Consider the following 19,357-nt stretch of genomic DNA (forward strand, 5'->3'; position numbering starts at 1 on the left):
AATTCTTTAAAAATCAAACAATGTGATTTTCTGTTTTTTTCCACATTCTGTCTTTCATGGTTGAGGTTTACCCATGTTGACAATTACAGGCCTCTCTAATCTTTTCAAGTAGCAGAACTTGCCCAATTGGGGGCTGACTAAATACTTATTTGCCCTACTGTATATTTCACCAAAATAAAGGCAGTGTTGTGATGTTTTCTTGATTTTCAATGTTCATTCGAAATTTTTTTGGTAAAACCTTGTGTATCCATCAACCAATACAAGTCTATAATTTGAGTTTTTGTCAATTAAAACTAGTATAAAACTAACACATTTTGAAATGACTAAAATATGGCTAAAACTCATATTTAAAAAATATATAAAATATATATAATATTATAATAATATATTATAAAAGTATTTTCGTCCAAAAGACAAAGACTTAGATTAGGGATGCCAAAAACAACACTGGTCAATAGATTATAAGTAAAGTTCATTTCTTTTGATGACTACTGTACTTACGTTACTGTAATAGGTATAGTTGTTTGCACAATTGCATGACTGGACCACTGTTTTTTTTAATTTATTTTTTTTAATTAATGTTATTTTAAAGTTTTTAAACATACATGAGTATGCATTGGCATTTCTCGATTTGAGTGCATTGGTTTTAAGCAAGGTTAACACTAAACCTTAAGTTTTTTACTTCAGTGTAGCTGATTTTCTCTTATGTTTTACAAATTGATTGTGACTAAAGTACGTCTCCTTTCAATTAGGCTTTTTGCCACCAGTATCTAAAGCCACGTTTCCATTCTGGCCACAATGAAGCATTTGGTCATGCCTCAAGTTTGGAACTGCAGCAAGCACGGAGTGCCGAGTCCACCAAGCGTCTTTTTGGGTACTTGTGCGCGTGTGTTGTCACATGCCAGCTAAAGTTCAGGAGATTAAAAACGTCTCGCGTGTGGTCACATACGAAGCGAAGGCTGATGAAGAGCCTTGTCCATCTGCTCTGATACGCTGACCACTGATGACTTGTCTGCCTGCCAGTCTCTCATTTGGGAGGATCAATGCACTCTGTTTTCCAGTGCTTCTAACAAGCGTCTTTATGCTGAGGAGTAGGTGGCCCACTGCCTGATGGAAACTGACGCACACGGTGATGGGAAGGAAGTACTGAAGATTGGCAATCAACAAACAAAGGCTACGTCTGTACAAGTTGTTGCAAAGCACACAGGAATTAAAAGTGATGTGGCCAAACCAATCTGTTCGCAAATTGAGACAACTGGGATAATCATGACTCATTTTAGTCAGATAAAATCAGCGTTCACCATTAAAATGCCACTGAGTTGTTTCAGACCACAAAATATTTTTTGTTACATTTAAAATAAGAAAAAAATCCAGGTTACGGTAAATTATAAAGATAATATCCTGCAATAAACTCGTTTGATGACTTTTCCTGCAGTACTGTAGTTTATTTGCCAAAGCAGGGATTAGTGTGGTGAATTGAGCTGTCAGTGGTCATTTACCATAAGATAATGCAGACTGCATGAAAACACCTGGGAGATTTACATCAGATTTGGGCTTGAAACACACTCACAATAAAAAAAAAAATAAATAAAAATAAAAAAAAACAAACAAGAAAAATAAAATGACCAAGTTGAATCTGCGCCAAGAGAAGGTACCGCTATAGTTGTAGTAGTACTCAGAGGTGGGTAGAGTCGCCAAAATTTTTAAATCAAGTAAGAATAGCGTTACTTCAAAATAATATTACTCAAGTAAAAGTAAAAGTAGTCATCCCCAAAAAAATACTCAATATTTAAAAAAAAGTATTTGGTGAAAAAAATAATCAAGTAACGTGTAACATTGTGCGTAACTGCTTACATTTTTGTTAGATTTTTTTTTTTTTTAAACAATGGTATTTTTTTTTTTCTCAGCACAAAGTTATCAACAGTATATGACCTGTTATAATGATACAGTACAATAACCCATTGCATAACCACATTAAGCCAAAGAAATACAAAATAAAGAAAAATCATTGAATTCCGCCAAGAGGAAAAAAAAAATGACAGAAATGAAGCATTATTCGCCCAAAGAGCATGAGTGCCCGCTAGTGGAGAAAATAGTCCCTAGTTTGAATAGTGAATTATTCCTTCATAGCAACTGTTATGAATTAAAAGGATCATACCTCTGGTTTTCGGTGGTCAACCGCGTGATTGAATAGGCTGGGGCCAGTTGCTTGAATAACAACGGCAAGCTTGCGTCTGATTGGTATAATGGAGTCATGTGATTATTGTTGCGATGTCTCATTGATAAAATTTGTAGAGATAATCTTACCATCGCTTGCAAAAAAAAAATAAATCTGATATGTAGAATAATGAGGAAAAATGTAACGACTCTTGTGTAGCTAACAGTAGCTTTACTTCTTCATAAATCTACTCAGGTAAAAGTAAGGAGTATGGCTTAGTAAAACTACTCTTAGCAGTATATTTTTCTCAAAAAGTTACTCAAGTAAATGTAACAGAGTACATGTAACGCGTTACTCCCCACCTCTGGGTGTACTATACTTCAAATCTCTGTCTACCCATCAAGTGTGAAATTAGAATACCAAATACACATTTTTGCTGTCTGGTTATCTGTCTATTTTTAATGCAAATTATATTTATTGATCAAAACTACATCAAAGTCAAAATGTGTGCTGAGTTGTAATGAGTTTTTTTGGGGTCACACTTTTTTCTGTGTGCTTTACAAAGAAGAAAATAGATGTAAAGAATTCTATATTTCTTGAGTCTCTTGGTATTTTGATGAAAGCACGTAACGAAAAGGAATTGGACACCAGAATTTTTTTTTTTTAATATTAAAAATAATAATAAATCAATAAATAAAACACATATACAGTGGGGAGAACAAGTATTTGATGCACTGTCAATGGGAAAACCCATTGGCAGTGTATCAAATACTTGTTCTCCCCACTGTACTTACTGTATCTGCTCATTTCCTGTCAGATTAGTTTGGGCTATAAAATGCATGCACTCACAACATACGTTCTCTATAATTACTTCCAATTGGCAGCAGCTCCCTTGCTGAGATTATGTTTGGAGAAGCGACATCTGGCATTTGTCAATGGTCACATCTGTGGCATTATGCGTGTGTGTGCATGTACGTGTACTCAGAAGCACAATTGTAAACCACACCTTCTCTAAATCCTCTCTACATTCATGTCGCGGTGACACAAACACACACCTGCACAACAATGGATGCGCTTTTAAGGCCAAATCGACTCTCCCACATTCGCTAAAAGACACCCCCTAGCCACACACACGCACCTACATTTCCAATAACACACATCTACAACAAGGATGTGAGAATAGAAAAGCAACAAACTTTCACATTAGAATGCACTCAGAGTTGCAATTCCCGTGGCAACGCACGCAGAAACACCAGAGTATGCCCTCCTATGGGAATGGTTATTATAATTATCCTGCCTTTTGACTATCATTCAGTTTGCAGCACACTCTATTTCATAGGAATCACTGTGTGTTCCATGTAGCAAATTGGTTTCACGCTTTCAACAGCCACCCAATAAAACAGCAGAGTGTCTTGAATAAAGCCCATGCCACTGAGTGATAAATGAGTTGCTCTTACCGCTGCGTCTCTGCGCTGTACTGACCCCGACCCACATGATTGACAGCACAAAGTCGGAACTGATAAGTCCGGGCAGGTGTGAGTCCGCCCACTGATATGTTGGTCACAGTAGGATCCACCTCGGACAGGTAGACCTTCCATGGAGAGTCTGGAGACACGAAGGGAAAAAGAAGAAATATAAATAGAGAGGTCTTGGAATCAATAAGACCACAGTTATGTAACAAGTACAGTGATACCTCAGCTCACGAACGCTTAAGTTCCACATAACGCCTTTTATGCAACGCATCCAATGAGTTTACGGCGTCAGATAACACCGGGGCTTCCATGAATTGCTCTATAACTTGCACGACTAATTGAAAACAATGAGAATAGGTATAAAAAATACGGACAATATGGCGGCCGGATACAGCGACACGTCATTTTGTGACGTAAGTGAGTAGGGTCTATAGTCTCTGCTGACGAACTAGTTTTCGGCGGACGAACCAAACCACGCGGTCGAACAGCGCCACGGTGGCGGCCACGAGAAGCTGACGCACGCTCACGGCGTCCCAGTTCGTCCCCCTCCCTTTCGTTGAGTGCGGACGTGGCTTGTGTTTGATAGACATTTTGGACCATATTGAGTGTACTTTTGTTATTATGGGACCGAAAAAGACCCCACCACAGGCTAGTGTTAAGCCTAAGAAGACATTAAAGAAAATTACGATCGAGCAGAAGAAGGAGATCATTGAAAAATACGAACGAGGTGTGCTTTTGTGTGACTTAGCGTCCCAGTACCAGTAGCCTACGCTAAGTCTACCATTGCTACCATCCTTAAGAACAAGGAAGCTATTAAGGGTGCAAAGAAGACAAGCTTTAGTTTATTTCTTTAATTACAATACAATAGCACATTTATTATACATAAAATAAGGTATGTTTTTGTGTAGTTTTAAGGCTTATTTAGTAGAAAATTATGTTTTATGGGGACTTGGGAACGGATTATTCTCATTTTAATGGTTTCTTATGGGAAATAAATGTTCGGAAGACGAACTTTTCGCCTTACACACACTTTCTGGGAACCAATTATGTTCATGAGCTGAGGTATCACTGTACCGTATTTTTCAAACTATAAGTCGCAGTTTTTTTTTCCCGTAGTTTGGCTGGGGGTGCGACTTATACTCAGGAGCGACATATGTGTGAAATTATTGACATATTATGATATCATTTCACATGTTATTTTGGTGTTTTGGAGTGACACTGATGGTTTGGTAAACTTGTTAGCGTCTTCTTTATGCTATAGTTATCTGAATAACTCTTAATAGCTTTGGCCATGTTCGCGTTCTGCCTTTGGCAATGTGTGTTCAATTGTATTATTGACTTTTTTATATTGAAATGCATGCTTTTAGTTTGTGGCGCTTTCACGCCCACGTGGAGGCGCACTCGCACTTGTTTACGCAAAGGAGAGCGCTCACACGCCAGAGGAAGATGGATAGCTACGTAGCTGTGAGTGAGTGGGCGAGTTAGCAAGAGAGAAACACGGCTGCGAACCTACGTTCATTGTTTATGCTTGTAAAAAATCTCTACAGAGGCAACGCCTGTGTGGATCATCTTTTCTGTTGTTGTTGTGTGTTTTCCACCCGTGATCGGACACTTAAAGCCAGTTGTGTGGTTGTTTGAACGATGTGCTAATGCTAGCGAACGCATGTTAACCGTTTGTGTCATTCCTGTAATAACACCTAATTATCATTTATTTACGTTGATTCGAACCTGTTTGGTATCGAGGACGAAATTGATTCAGCAAATTATACGGACGTGCAGCATCTCATTTGGGAATTTAGCTCGCTGTATAGCCAGGACCGAGCCGTAGCGTCCTGGTGAGGACAGTATATTCGCATTTCGTTGTTCATGAACTGTACACTTATCCAGCATGTTGTTCTCTACAGTATTTTTATATTAAATTTCCTTTCAAGATGACATATCTGTTCTATGTGTTGGATTTTATCCAGTAAATTTTCCCCAAAAATGCCACTTATACTCCGGTGCGACTTATATGTTTGTTTGTTTTTTCTCTTCGTTGGGCATTTTATGGCTGGTGCGACTTATACTCAGGTGTGACGTGTTGTCCGAAAAATACAGTAGTTATTCAAATGTCTGCTGCCTTTCAATCCAAACCAGTCTGCCATTTTCCTCTGACCTATAGCATGACAAGGTATTTTTGCCCACAGAACTGCAGCTCACTGGATGTTTTCTCTTTTTCGGACTATTTTCTGTAAACCCTAAAGTTAGTTGTGTGTGATAATGCCAGCATGTCAGCAGTTTCTGAAATACTCAGATCAGCCTATCTGGCACCAACAACAATGGCACATTCAAAGTTGCCTGGCACGGCCAGACTGTTCTCCCTGTATTTTTCAAACACTGAGAGAAAAGTCTGGGAACCAGCCCATTAACGGCCCCTCGAGCAGGTACAAAATCAATCGACAAATCAGATTCGTTTATCTGCGTGACGTGGTCCTAACGAGCAACGTCACTCTTGTGCGTCAAAAGTCGTCTCCACAACAACACAGATGGTGAACGGGAGAGCCGAGAATATGTTCCAATCCACGGTAAAATCGGTTTGAAATTACCAAAAACACATCGACACGAGTCATTGACAACAGTCTGTCTCGCGCTAGCCATGTTGAATAAACTCCGCTCTCTTCGTATGTTTACTTCCGCACGCAAGTCCCTCGTCCTGCCCTCGTCATTTTACTAACTGTCCGTCTGCCCGTCGCTGATTGGTCCACTCCGCTGCCTGTTTGCTGTGGCTTGCTCCGCCCTGGAAATTGCATCCGCTGAATGGTGGCCAGACTCAATAGCTGGAACAGCGGTGAGTCTGGTGTACCAGGCAACATTCAAAGCCACTTAAATCACCTATCTTCCCCATTCTGATGCTCGATTTGGACAGCAGCCTTGACCATATATAGGTGCCTAAATGCATTCAGTTGCTACCATCTGATTGGCAGATTAGAAATTTAGGTTAATGAGCAGTTGGACAGGAGTGCCTAATAAAGTGGTCTGTAAGTGTAATTTTGAGGCTATATTGCCCCACCCTTTGAATATATGAAATTTGAATTCAGGAGTTACACACTTGAGCACACCACAATTGTCTTAATTTTTAAAGTATATTTCATGGGAAAAATTTAACTAGTATTTACAATATAAAATATAATCTAAATATTTACATACTGTAGGTTTGCTCATGATTTTAGATTTTTCATATTCAAAATGAGTTACATTGAAATATAATCTAAATATTTACATACTGTAAGTTTGCTGATGATTTTAGATTTTTCATATTCAAAATGAGTTACATTGCCAAGCTCTTGGTGCATATAACTGACTTTTGTTTTGTTTATATTATTGTAGTCAAATTGTGATTATTTTGGTGATTATATGATGGGATATTTTCCACATCATTTCAACACTATATGTAGTGCAATACAGCATGAAAAATGCACAATGTAACAATAATAAAGAAGCCCATATGTATACGGTATTGTCATCAGCTTATCATCGTCTGTTTGTACCTTAAGAAGCAAGGGACAGATGTGCTATTCTCATCTCACTGGCCACTTGTGTATTTATTTGAATGACAGGCATAATGTGGGAGTGAATGCAAATGAAGTGTAGTCAGGCAGCAAAGGCAACAAAGCCATTGTGTGATGTATAAATGTGAACATTATGAGCAGAAGTCCCAAGCATCTAATAATATGCTATTAATGCGTGTGGGTGCACTTATAACAAAACAACTTTTGTCCATCTCTCAATTTCTGCAGGCTCTCTGTATCTCCCCCCTTCACACTTCTTTTCTTCTCATAAGAAGATATTTTTCACATTTAGGTGTAAGCATGCAAAAAGAAGCTCATAAAAAAAAAAAAAAAATCCCTTGCCTTCTTCTAAGAAGCGAAGGGATATTGTATAAACCTTCCAATCTTTTCACAGTGACAAAAAAGACTTTCCTGCACCTTATAGTAACATTTAAACCGCCTGGAGGGAGGTCTCGAGTTCGAACTCATTGGGTTGTTTTTTTATTGCTCCAGTTCTTCTTTTCGATGAGGACACAAACTAAAATTGTTACTCCTGCGTTATTGACGGAGGGATAACAATCAAACTTACTATGTATATTTTAGGAATAAATACGCAGGCAGATTTCTTTTTTGTTGTTGTCTTTTTTTTGGGGTCTCAGGGCTTATTTTTTAAAATTAATTAATTAATTAATTAATTGCTGACTCAAAATAGCTATTCCTCCATTATTCATGGATGGATCACAATTATTTAAAACTTATTTGTCTCATAGCAAACATTAATTAAATGCGGACTTATTGTTGCCTCTAGCAGAGATCCCCTACCACTGGGCTGGGGACCGGTACCGGTCTGTGGCGAATTTGTTAATAAATAATTTGTTAACGACCCCAATCTGGCCTGTGCCTCTTGACTAATCTGAGTAGAGATTCGTGTACATCGCCCTCTAGTGGTTGGCCTCCATTACTGGGGTTTTTACACACCAATAGCAGCCCAGCGTCAGACAAACTAAACATTAACGTCAGTACGGTCAGTTTGTCCCGACTCTCGGCCATTTTAGCCGGTGATCGCCAACCACGGAGGCCAGGGACCAGTACTGGTCCGTTGTGCATTTGCTAACGGGCCGTGGAGACATAATGGATAATTTGTTAAAGCCTCTTGACTCGTCTATTCTAATCTGAGTGGAGATGTGCGGACGTCACCTTTTAGTGGATGGCCGCCCTTACTAGGGTGTTTGCAGCTCAGTGTCAGTCGATACAAACAGTAGTAACGTTAGCTGTTATTGGCTACGTGCTGCGGGCGGCGACATCTTTGGACAGCTTTTTAACAGGGAAAAGGCCGCCTGCTAAGCCAGAAGAGGACCCTACAACCATGTCCATACTGCATATTATGTGGCTAAATGCTAGCAAACGAGGCAACAAAAGTGAATGCACTGAGAGCATCATACTTTGTGGCAAACTGTATTGCTAATAGCCAATAAGTCGTTCACAATTGTAGAAAAACTCTTTATGCCTGGGACCAAGAATATTTGCCTTCAAGTTTTAGGAGAGGCCGCTGTTAAAAAAAGGTTGATTAAGTGTATGGTGTGAGTTACAATTTCCCTGAACTTAATGTTTATTTTTAGCCCTGACTGGGTTCTTTACATTCGCCGGCCACTTTATTAGGTACACCATGCTAGTAACGGGTTGGACTCCCTTCTGCCTTCAGAACTGCCTCCATTCTTCGTGGCATAGATTCAACAAGGTGCTGGAAGCATTACTCAGCGAGTTTGGTCCATATTGACATGATGGCATCACACAGTTGGTGCAGATTTGTCGGCTGCACATCCATGATGTGAATCTCCTGTTCCACCACACCCCAAAGATGCTCTATTGGATTGAGATCTGGTGACTGTGGAGGCCATTTGAGTACAGTGAACTCATTGTCATGTTCAAGAAACCAGTCTGAGATGATTCCAGCTTTATGACATGGCGCATTATCCTGCTGAAAGTAGCCATCAGAAGTTGGGTACATTGTGGTCATAAAGGGATGGACATGGTCAGCAACAACACTCAGGTAGGCTGTGGCGTTCCAACGATGATCAAATGGTACCAAGGGGCCCAAAGAGTGCCAAGAAAATATTCCCCACACTATTACACCACCACCACCACCAGCCTGAACCGTTGATACAAGGCAGGATGGATCCATGCTTTCATGTTGTTGACGCCAAATTCTGACCCTACCATCCGAATGTCGCAGCAGAAATCGAGACTCATCAGATGCGGCAACGTTTTTCCAATCTTTTATTGTCCAATTTCGATGAGCTTGTGCAAATTGTAGCCTCAGTTTCCTGTTCTTAGCTGAGAGGAGTGGCACCCGGTGTGGTCTTCTGCTGCTGTAGCCCATCTGCCTCAAAGTTCGACGTACTGTGCGTTCAGAGATGCTCTTCTGCCTACCTTGGTTGTAACGGGTGGTTATTTGAGTCACTGATGCCTTTCTATCAGCTCGAACCAGTCTGGCCATTCTCCTCTGACCTCTGGCATCAACAAGGCATTTCCGCCCACATAACTGCCGCTCAATGGATATTTTTCTTTTTTGGACCGTTCTCTGTAAACCCTTGAGATGGTTGTGCGTGAAAATCCTAGGGAGATCAGCAGTTTCTGAAATACTCAGACCAGCCCTTCTGGCACCAGCAACCATGCCAAGTTCAAAGTCACTCAAATCACCTTTCTTCCCCATACTGATGCTCGGTTTCAACTGCAGGAGATTATCTTAAACCATGTCTACATGCCTATATGCACTGAGTTGCCGCCATGTCATTGGCTGATTAGAAATTAGGTGTTAACGAGCAGTTGGACAGGTGTACCTAATAAAGTGGCCGATAAGTGTATATTTACTGTAATTTTCTGCTTGCCGGTCTTGCCGGTCCATGAAAAAAAGGCCCACTTCACACCGGTCGGTGGTACAAAAAAGGTTGGTGACCACTGGAAAGGCTCCAAGTTAGTCAGCAGTGGGCAAGCACACTTTTTGTTTCTGTTTTATCCATAATATTGCCCAACTCTAGGACTGATAAAGCTGTGTTTAACCAGGCAATATGAATAAGATAAATTGCATTATGTCAATTAAATACTGAGGAAAAACATAATTGAACACAAAAAAAAAAAAAAAAAACTAGCTTAGTGGGGCTTTGCAATATAATTGCCTTGACTTAGACGTTCTCTGGGATGAGAGCCATCTTGCAAATGTTGTGTCTTCAGAAAAAAAAATGAAATATGAGGGCACTTAAGACACACAAAGATGGTTGTAGATGTGGGGAGAACAAGTATTTGATACACTGCCAATGGGAAAACCCATTGGCAGTGTATCAAATACTTGTTCTCCCCACTGTAAGTAGACTGGAATACAGTGATATAAAAAGTATCTGAACATTTTGGATTTTCCCACATTTCTGCATAAAATCACCATCAAATGTGATCTGATCCTTGTCAAAATCACACAGATGAAAAAAACTGTCTGCTTTAACTAAAACCACCCAAACACTTTGGCAGCAATAACTTCAAAAAGACTTCCTGTAGCTGCAAATCAGTCTGGCACATCGATCAGGACTAATCTTGGCCCATTTTTCTTGACAAAACTGTTGTAGTTCAGTCAGATTCCTGGGATGTCTGGCATGAATCGCTGTCTTTAGGTCAAGCCACATCATCTCAATGGGGTTCCACTGGACTTTGACTTGGCCACTCCAGAACGGGTATTTTGTTCTTCTGAAACCATTCTGAAGATGATTTAGTTCTGTGTTTTGGATCATTGTTTTGTTGCAGTATCGATCCTCTTTTTAGCTTCAACTGTCTGACAGACGGTCTTAGGTTTTCCTGCAAAACATCCTGATAAACCTTTGATTTAATTCTTCCATTAATGATTGCAAGTTGTCCAGGCCCTGAGGTAGCAAAACAGCCCCAAATGATGATGCTCTCCACCATGCTTGACGGTGGGGATGAGTTGTTGCTGTTGGTGAGCTGTTCCATTTTTCCTCCACATGTGTTGTTGTGTGTTCCTATCTAACAATTCAACTTCGGTTTCATCAGTCCACAAAATATTTTGCCAGAACTTCTCTGGAGTGTCCAAGTGCCTTTTTGCGAAGGTTAAACAATGTTTTTTTTTTTTTTTAGCCAGCAGTGGCTTCCTCCATGGAGTCCTCTCATGAACACAATTTTTGGCCATAGTTTTACATACTGGTATAGTTGATGTGTCCACAGAGAATTTGGACTGTGCCAGTAATTTCTGTAAGTCTTTAGCAGAAACTCCAGGGTTCTTTTTTTTACCTCTCTGCGTATTTTGCAATGAACTCTTGGCGTCACCTTTGGTGGACGGTCACTCATTGGGAGAGAAGCAACAGTGCTTAACTCTCTCCATGTGTAGAAAACTTCTCTACCGTCAACTGATGAACATCCAGACTTTTAGAGATGGTTTTGTATCCTTTCCCAGCTTTATACAAATCAACAATCCTTGATTGCAGGTCTTCAGACAGCTCTTTTGACCGAGCCATGATGCACATCAGACATGGCTTCTCATCAAGACAATTTTTACCAGGTGTGTGTTTTATAGTAGGCAGGGCAGCTTTAAACAACTCATCAGTGATTGAGCACACACCTGCTTGGTAAAAAATGGTTTCAATTTCTCTTTAAGTCTCCTTAAGCAGAAGGTTCAGTGACTTGTTTTTCCCCCTTCTGTCATTGTTTGCATGCCATCCACATTAAAATATGAAAACCTATAAACGTTTGGTTGGTTTTAGTTAAAGCAGACATTGTGTTTTCATTGGTGTGATTTTGACAAAGATCAAAGACATTTGATGGTGATTTTATGCAGAAATGTGAGAAATTCCAAAAGGATCAGATGCTTTTTCATACCACTGTACGTCGTGGTCTGCACTGGCACGTAAATAAAGTTGTTCCAGGTTCTATACCAGCGCACACAGGCTCAGTCTACAAAAATAGGGCCTTATATTGTAAGTCAAGTGAGTTAAAAAAAAAAAAATATTTGACTTAAGGCCGAATGGAAATCATCTAAATGCATAATCATTAACTTGGACACATACACACAAGAGAGACGGTCAGACTTCTGGAATTCTAAGCATCGTCACAAACTGTAACGTAAGCTCATCTGAAAAATTTATTTGGGAAAATATGTGGTATAAGACAAAATATGGCAATTAGGATATACTAGTACGGTATATCAAGTGTTTCCGCCCAAAAAGTTAAACATTTTTCAACTATTTCGAGTGCCCATGGTTAAGCGCAGAGTCCATAAGCTGAACTTTTATGATGGTTGGTTTCAAAGTGCTTCTATGTGCACATAACAGAAGGATAGAGGAAGTCAGTGTAGCCATCTTATCATTCATTTCCTCGATCCTTCTTTTGCTCTGTGTGCCATCTCAAAGGGGTGCAGCCTGCTGTTACAAACATCTGTGCTGACAGAGTGACAAGAGAGGGGGAAAGAGAGTGAGAGAGAGAGAGTTGGGGGGGCCTTGGGGGCAGAGAATTTATTTATAGGCAACCTGGACGTACATTTACGCAGCAGCAACACTATTCCCCATATGTCTACCTTATAAATGAGCGCACGTCGGTGCCAGCTAGACAGCAAGTAAACAGCTGTTTGCTGCTCTGGGGCTATAAATTACCCCCCCTAACCCCCGAATGCATACGTACTGTTCTCCGAGAGCTCCAACAGATAGTAGAGAAGCGGAGAGTTTCCGTCAAACGGGCGCAGCCAGGAAAGCAGGACTGAGCGTGAATCGGAGTCATTGAGAAGTGCCACCAGGGAGCGAGGAGAGTGTGGCAGCTCACTGCAACAGAAAAAGAAACAAATTAATAGCTGTAACTCTTAGTATGTATTTAACAAAGTTTGATATTGATATGCAAAGCGTGACAAAAGTGAGTATAGCCCAAAAATTCTGTTAATGTACAGACAGATTCTGCACTAAGAACTGTATACTGTTATACAAAAAGTACACCCACTACTTAAAAAAAAAAAGTGAATGATGTGATTATTTTTACAGGATACTGTATACACCGCATTGAATAGAGTCCGAGTCTTCAGTGTGATAGAAACAAGAACCTGAACAATGTGTTAAGTTGTGCCAGGTTTGTGCAAAAGATGTTATTCAGCACCCAAATATCTGTCCTGCAATGAGCAAAGAAAACAGCAGCTGTATTTAAGATCTAGCTATATAGCGCAATTACATTAAGGATATGTTTAATTGATCCCGAAGGCAATTTTAGCGCAACTGTAAGTGCTACGCCATTATCTTTCAAGAAAAGAACGGGGTTAAAAAAAGCTCACCAACCCAAATACTCATTGTGCTTGCACACACTTTATGTAAAATAAAGTTGTAGACACATCCAGAGATTCAATGAGGGTTACACACATAATAATCGGGGTGAATTTATTCACCCCCCCCCCCCCCCCCCCCATACAAATGTCAGCTAATGCACAATTGTCAGATGACTTTGAAAGATGATCCTGAGTGAATGCCCTCAGTTTCTCCCTGCCTTATCTCCTTGGATCAATTGTAATTGTTAAACAGTGTGCTCAACACAGAGGTTGGCCCAACCTGGGATCCCGACATTGTGGCATGAAATAGAACCGAAGCCAATTAATGAACTAGTTAACCCCACCTGTCACCTGGAAATCACCTTAGAGGGGTAACCCACCAGAAGCAATTAGCTAAAGTGCTACAGTTACACAGTTAAATATAATCACTTATTAACTTTATTCCCACCCCTCCGTGAGTCGTTACCTTATCGTGGTGGAGGGGTTTGCGTGTCCCAATAATCCTAGGAGCTATGTTGTCTGGGGCTTTATGCCCCTGGCAGGGTCACCCATGGCAAAAAGGTCCTAGGTGAGGGACCAGACAAAGCATGACTCCAAAGACCCCTTATGATGATAAACACAAATGGAGTCAGTTTACCCTTGCCCGGACGCGGGTTACCGGGCCCCCCCTTTTGGAGCCAGGCCTGGAGGTGGGCCTCGAAGGCTAGCGTCTGTTGGCCGGGACTGTTCCCATGGGGCTCGGCCAGACATAGCCCGAGAAGGAAACGTGGGTCCCCCTTCCCATGGTCTCACCACCTGTGAGAGGGGCCAAAGGGGCCGGGTGCGTAGGGAGTTGGGCGGAAGCCAAAGGCGGGGGCCTTGGCGGTCCGACCCCGAGCAACAGAAGCTGAAGAACTCTTGGGACGTGGAGTGTCACCTCTCTGGCAGGGAAGGAGCCCAAGCTTGTGTCTGAGGCAGAGAAGTTTTGACTAGATATAGTCGGACTCTCCTCCACACACAGTTTGGGTTCTGGTACCAATCCTCTTGAGAGGGGTTGGACCCTCTTCCACTCTGGAGTTGCCCACGGTGAGAGGCGCCGAGCAGGTGTGGGCAGACTGATTTCCGATGGCTTGGCGCCTGTACGTTGGGGTTTACCCCAGTGGATGAGAGGGTAGCCTACCTCCGCCTTCGGGTGGCAGCTCAGAGTGCCGACCCTTTTTGGAGTCCTTGGAGGGTGTGCTGGAGAGCGCCCCCTCTGGGGACTCCCTCGTTCTTCTGGGGGACTTCAACGCTCATGTGGGCCATGACAGTGAGACCTAGAGGGGCAGGATTGGGAGGAACGGCCCCTCCGATTAGAACACGAGTGGTGTTCTGTTATTGGACTTCTGTGCTCATCACGGTTCGTCCATGACAAACACAATGTTCAAACATAGGGGTGTCCATATATGCACTTGGCACCAGGACACCCTACCTTGCAATCGTGTCATCGGACTTGCGGCTGCATGTTTTGGACACTCCGGTGAAGAGAGAGGCGGAGCTGTCTGGCTTGGGCATCTGGTTCAGACGCCTCCTGGATGCCTCCCCGGAGAGGTGTTCCGGGCATGACTCACCGGCGGGAGGCCCCGGGGACGACCCAGAACACACTGGAGAGACTGCGTATCTCAGCTGGCCTTGGGATCCCGCCGGAGGAGCTGGTTGAAGTGGCTGGGGAGAGGGAAGTCTGGGCTTCCCTGTTAAAGCTGCTGCCCCCGCTGCCTGACCCCGGAGCAAGCGGATGATGGATGGATGGATGGATGGATGGATGGATGGATGGATGGATGGATGGCTTTATTCCCAAACTGCGTACCGGTAACCTGTTTTTTATATTAGCCTTATTGTACTTTAGTTTTTATACGGTGCACTTTACGGCGAAGCTTTATAATGCCTGTGACACAAAAAAGCATTTTTATTTCATATTACGTGGGGTATTTTATTCTCCTGAATGAAATGAACCGCTTGAATGTGTGTGGAAGTGATCGATATATTTATTCAATTTTTTTAATCCGGCGCCATAAAAATGAGTGACTTCCGGCTCGAGTCTCGGTTTGAAGAAGAAGGCGAATGTGACGTCAGCGGTAGAGATTATCTTCACAAGACATCCATTACTATATAGCATGCAAAAGGACTGCAGATTCATCTGATTTTGTGGATTACTCCGTTTATTTTTTGCGTCACACCAGCCCAGTGTGCTTCAGGCTTTTCTTTGCTACACCTGGGAGAGTGGTGTGAGACTTTTTGGATTTCTAAAAGAACCTTGTTCACCGCCATGATCAAAACAAGTCCAACAACCGAGGAACCATTGGACGGACAAGGAATTGAGTGAGCTTCGTGTTTTATATTATATCAAATACTGGGATCATGGCAAACGTTTTGATAAGGAGGTGGTTTGTATTTTGTGGGTGATAATACTACTCCTGTTCTGTTTACATTTTCAGCGTTTCCCCTTCTCTCCCCGGCGACGAGCACTGTCTGCTTGCTGGGGCGCAGCACAACGACGAGCCGTAACTTGATTGCCGCCGTGGCCTGGCCGATCGGTGAAGACAATCAATCCCGTCGCTGTGTGTAACATGAGTTAGGGTAGTTTTGAGCAATTTTTTTGTTTACGGCGTTTCTCTTTCTCTCCCCGGTGACGAACATTGCCTGCCTGCCGGGGCGCAGCAGAACGACGAACCGTAACTTGCTCACTGCCGTGAGCTGGCCGATCGGTGAGACAATCGACCCTGCCGCCGTGTCTGACATGAGTCGGGGTAGTATTGTGTGATTTTTTTTGTTTTCGAAAGGCGAGAAAAAGACGGAAACGCCGCTCGGTTCGGTTTAGCATGTTGGCCAGCTGTCACGCCTCCTGTTTTGTTTACACTCTTTACTCCGTCTCTGAAGCCGGGAAATGACAAAAGTCTGACTAACTCTGGTGGCATAAAATACCGTTCTGGATGTGCAAGACGTCGACAGTTTTGACCATTATGGAGTTATTTTGCCCTGTCGTACTGAATAAATGCATTTCATATTCCATTTAGCACAAGACTTATTTGTCATGACCATAGCATTTATTTAGCAATTGGGGAAAATACTTAGATTAAAAACAATATCCTGTAAAAATATTGGAGTAGATAGATTGAAACAATGACATTTTGCTGCTCTGTCGCACTTTTCCTCATTCTGAATCTTCCCACTCAATGGGCTAAATTCTAAATGAGATGAAATCGTGACCCTGCCGACATCTAGCTGGGAACGCTAGAGCGCTATAATGACAGGCGGGGCTAAACGGCAGATTAAAAGACTAATTTATCATCATCTGCGCTTTGCCAAATTGTTGTATATAGTCGAATCTCAACATATGATTTTAATTCACATAGTAATGCTATTTAAGACTTTTTTATCCTTTCATAGGCACTTTAAGTCTCGTTGTACTCTGTATAATAACAAAAAAAATGCTTTCTATTCTATTCTATTCTATTCTAAAAATGGATGGCTCAGTGATTGTGGTTTCCAAGGATCCCCTAGTGCTGTTCTCTCAACATCAACTCCAGTCTTGAGATATTAACCTGTGTCTTTTTGTTGTCGCTTATAAGTCGTTCCATATTTTAATACTGAAGTGAGAGTGAAGATGATGATGGCAGACAGATGAAGGAGATGTTAAAGGTGGCGACGTGCTGAGAGGATACAAGAAAGAGAAAGAAGGACGAGGGGAAATGAGATTGATGTTTTCTTCTCAGAGCTGACATGACAGGATTAATTAATGGATGAGCATCGAGAATGTTGGAGGGTTTACCTTCGCAGAGCCCACGCACACACACATGCACACACCCACACGCTCCCCAAAAGTGCCGAACACATGGATGGGCCTTATGAGAGTTGAACCAATAACCTGCAGGTAATTAGTCTGTCTCCTCAGCAGGCAGCGTCTGTTAGCCTCCATGACCCGTTGATAGCGAGCTAACGAGAATGTCATTCTCACACACGCGCCAAAGTCCTAATTCACCATCCGTGTTTTTCATTGGCATAAACACGCAGCCACTCAGCTTGACACATAACCTCTCCACTTACTATCTTCGCAAAGTATGCGGACCCAGGTTTTTCGCTCTCCTGCCATTTAATTTTTATAATATGGCACAAGTAGCTTTTATAAATACAACATACAAGTGCTTATTAATATATAATGGACTCTATCTGCAAGTGTTCTATCACAGGGGCTCTAATTAGAGTTGTGGTAGGTAAAATAGGCTTGCAGCGTCATGTAATATTAGTAACTTGTCACAAGGGAGGTACTTTGCGACACATTTGCACATTAGGCTCGCTCTAAGGTTGGACAAAGACAGAGCACTTAGGGAAAATCGACAAAAACACTGAACAGAGCATGCAAAGTTCAGATAACAACCCGGAACATCAGAAATGCAGGGTGGTTGTGGTAACCACTGAACGTAGTCAATGCGTGTAAAAAGCAGGAAGAAAATAATCCGTCCGTTTATTTCTCAATCTGCCCAATTGAAGAATGCTTGTTAGCGATGCATGCAACCTTTAGAAATTATTAAGTCAGACCGATGAATCCAATAACGTTATGAAAAAAAATATATATTTATGCAAGAATGAAGATGATGGAAGATGCCTAGCTAAATCATATCTGAAATATCCCATTTCTAAGAGTTTATTACTAGCACACAAACCTGTTTCGCCCGTTCGAACTCTGTTGCTAACCAAAACTGAAGCACGTAAACAGTCTGTCAGATTAATTATTGAGTTTAGTCCCGTGTGATTAGAAAATGATTCAAATGATCTCCGAACAGAATCAGTTAACCTAGAGGGCTTTTTAATCCTGTTGATTAAATGTGAGTGGTATCAAAGCTTCATGATCAATTAGAGGATTCACCATGGAAAAGGGCACAGTCCATTGCTACCTTTTGGCTAGCAATATAAAAGATAACTTTATGCTCTTTTCCAGTAAATAATAATTACTCTGTTTGGCATGGTCCTAATATTAACTATTGCCACGTTCCTATGAGCCAAAACAATAAAACTTCCTGTTTTTTGTTTTCATCCCATTCAGGACTCACAAATCCTCAATTTGTGCTAAACACAGTTTTACTCAGTGTAGGATTCTACATAGAGAACATTATACTCCTCCACTTGTGATCGATGAAAGCAGGCTCTGGCCGATGATGTACACGTTTTGGTTATGTCATTGTCTAACTGCATATTGGTCTGACATTATCAAAGATCACTGGGATAGATACTGCTCCAAATGCCTTGACTGCTCTGTTTGGTGTGATTCCAGCAGTACGTTTTCTACCTTCTCAGAAACGGGACCTTATAGCATTTCCAACCTTGCTGGCTAGGAGGCTCATTCTTTTGAGATGGAAGTCTCCAGTCCCACCTACGCAAGCCTATTGAATCAAAAAGATGTTTTATTTTCTCAAAATGGAAAAAAGGAGATTGACACGATCGGCTGGGTCCTTTGAGGACGTCTGGAACCCTTTTTTGTTGTATGTTAGAAGCACAGAATGTTGTCTTTCTGTGTGTGTATGTTTGAACTTTGCCTGGGAAATCACCAAATATATACTGTATGTATACAGCGGAAAACACACACAAGACTGAAAAAGCAGTTTCTGCTCTTGCACTCCTCTTTAAAAGAAACTGCTGTATTTTAAGCCAAATTAACTGTCGTGTTTGATAGAACAATATGTCTATATGTTGCCGTAGCAGATTCATGGCGCATTAAGCCCCCAAACTATTTTTAATTTGTCCATTTTACCCTGAAAACCCCCGTTTACAGACGTCGCGCAAACGCTTTTGTTTCAACCCAGCCATAAAACGAAGGTAATTAATTATATTTATTATTCAAAACGCCTGTCGTTTTTAGCTTAGAATCATTAAATTGATGTCTCAT

The 19,357-nt window shown here is 41.6% G+C and overlaps 1 protein-coding gene across 4 annotated transcripts in view; it reads right to left on the reverse strand.

The window, feature by feature from the left end:
- The window catches only part of sdk1b (sidekick cell adhesion molecule 1b), a 620,017-nt gene that overhangs the window by 185,108 nt on the left and 415,552 nt on the right, over positions 1-19,357 (reverse strand). For all 4 annotated transcript variants that reach the window (XM_057843728.1, XM_057843727.1, XM_057843730.1 and 1 more), the window contains 2 exons: positions 12,834-12,970; positions 3,616-3,763 (listed from right to left, as the gene is read on the reverse strand). In XM_057843728.1, the coding sequence (XP_057699711.1) occupies positions 3,616-3,763; positions 12,834-12,970 (285 nt within the window). The remainder of the gene's footprint in view (positions 1-3,615; positions 3,764-12,833; positions 12,971-19,357) is intronic.

This window comes from Corythoichthys intestinalis, chromosome 8 (genome assembly GCF_030265065.1).
Source record: "Corythoichthys intestinalis isolate RoL2023-P3 chromosome 8, ASM3026506v1, whole genome shotgun sequence".
Classification (NCBI taxonomy): Eukaryota; Metazoa; Chordata; class Actinopteri; order Syngnathiformes; family Syngnathidae; genus Corythoichthys; species Corythoichthys intestinalis.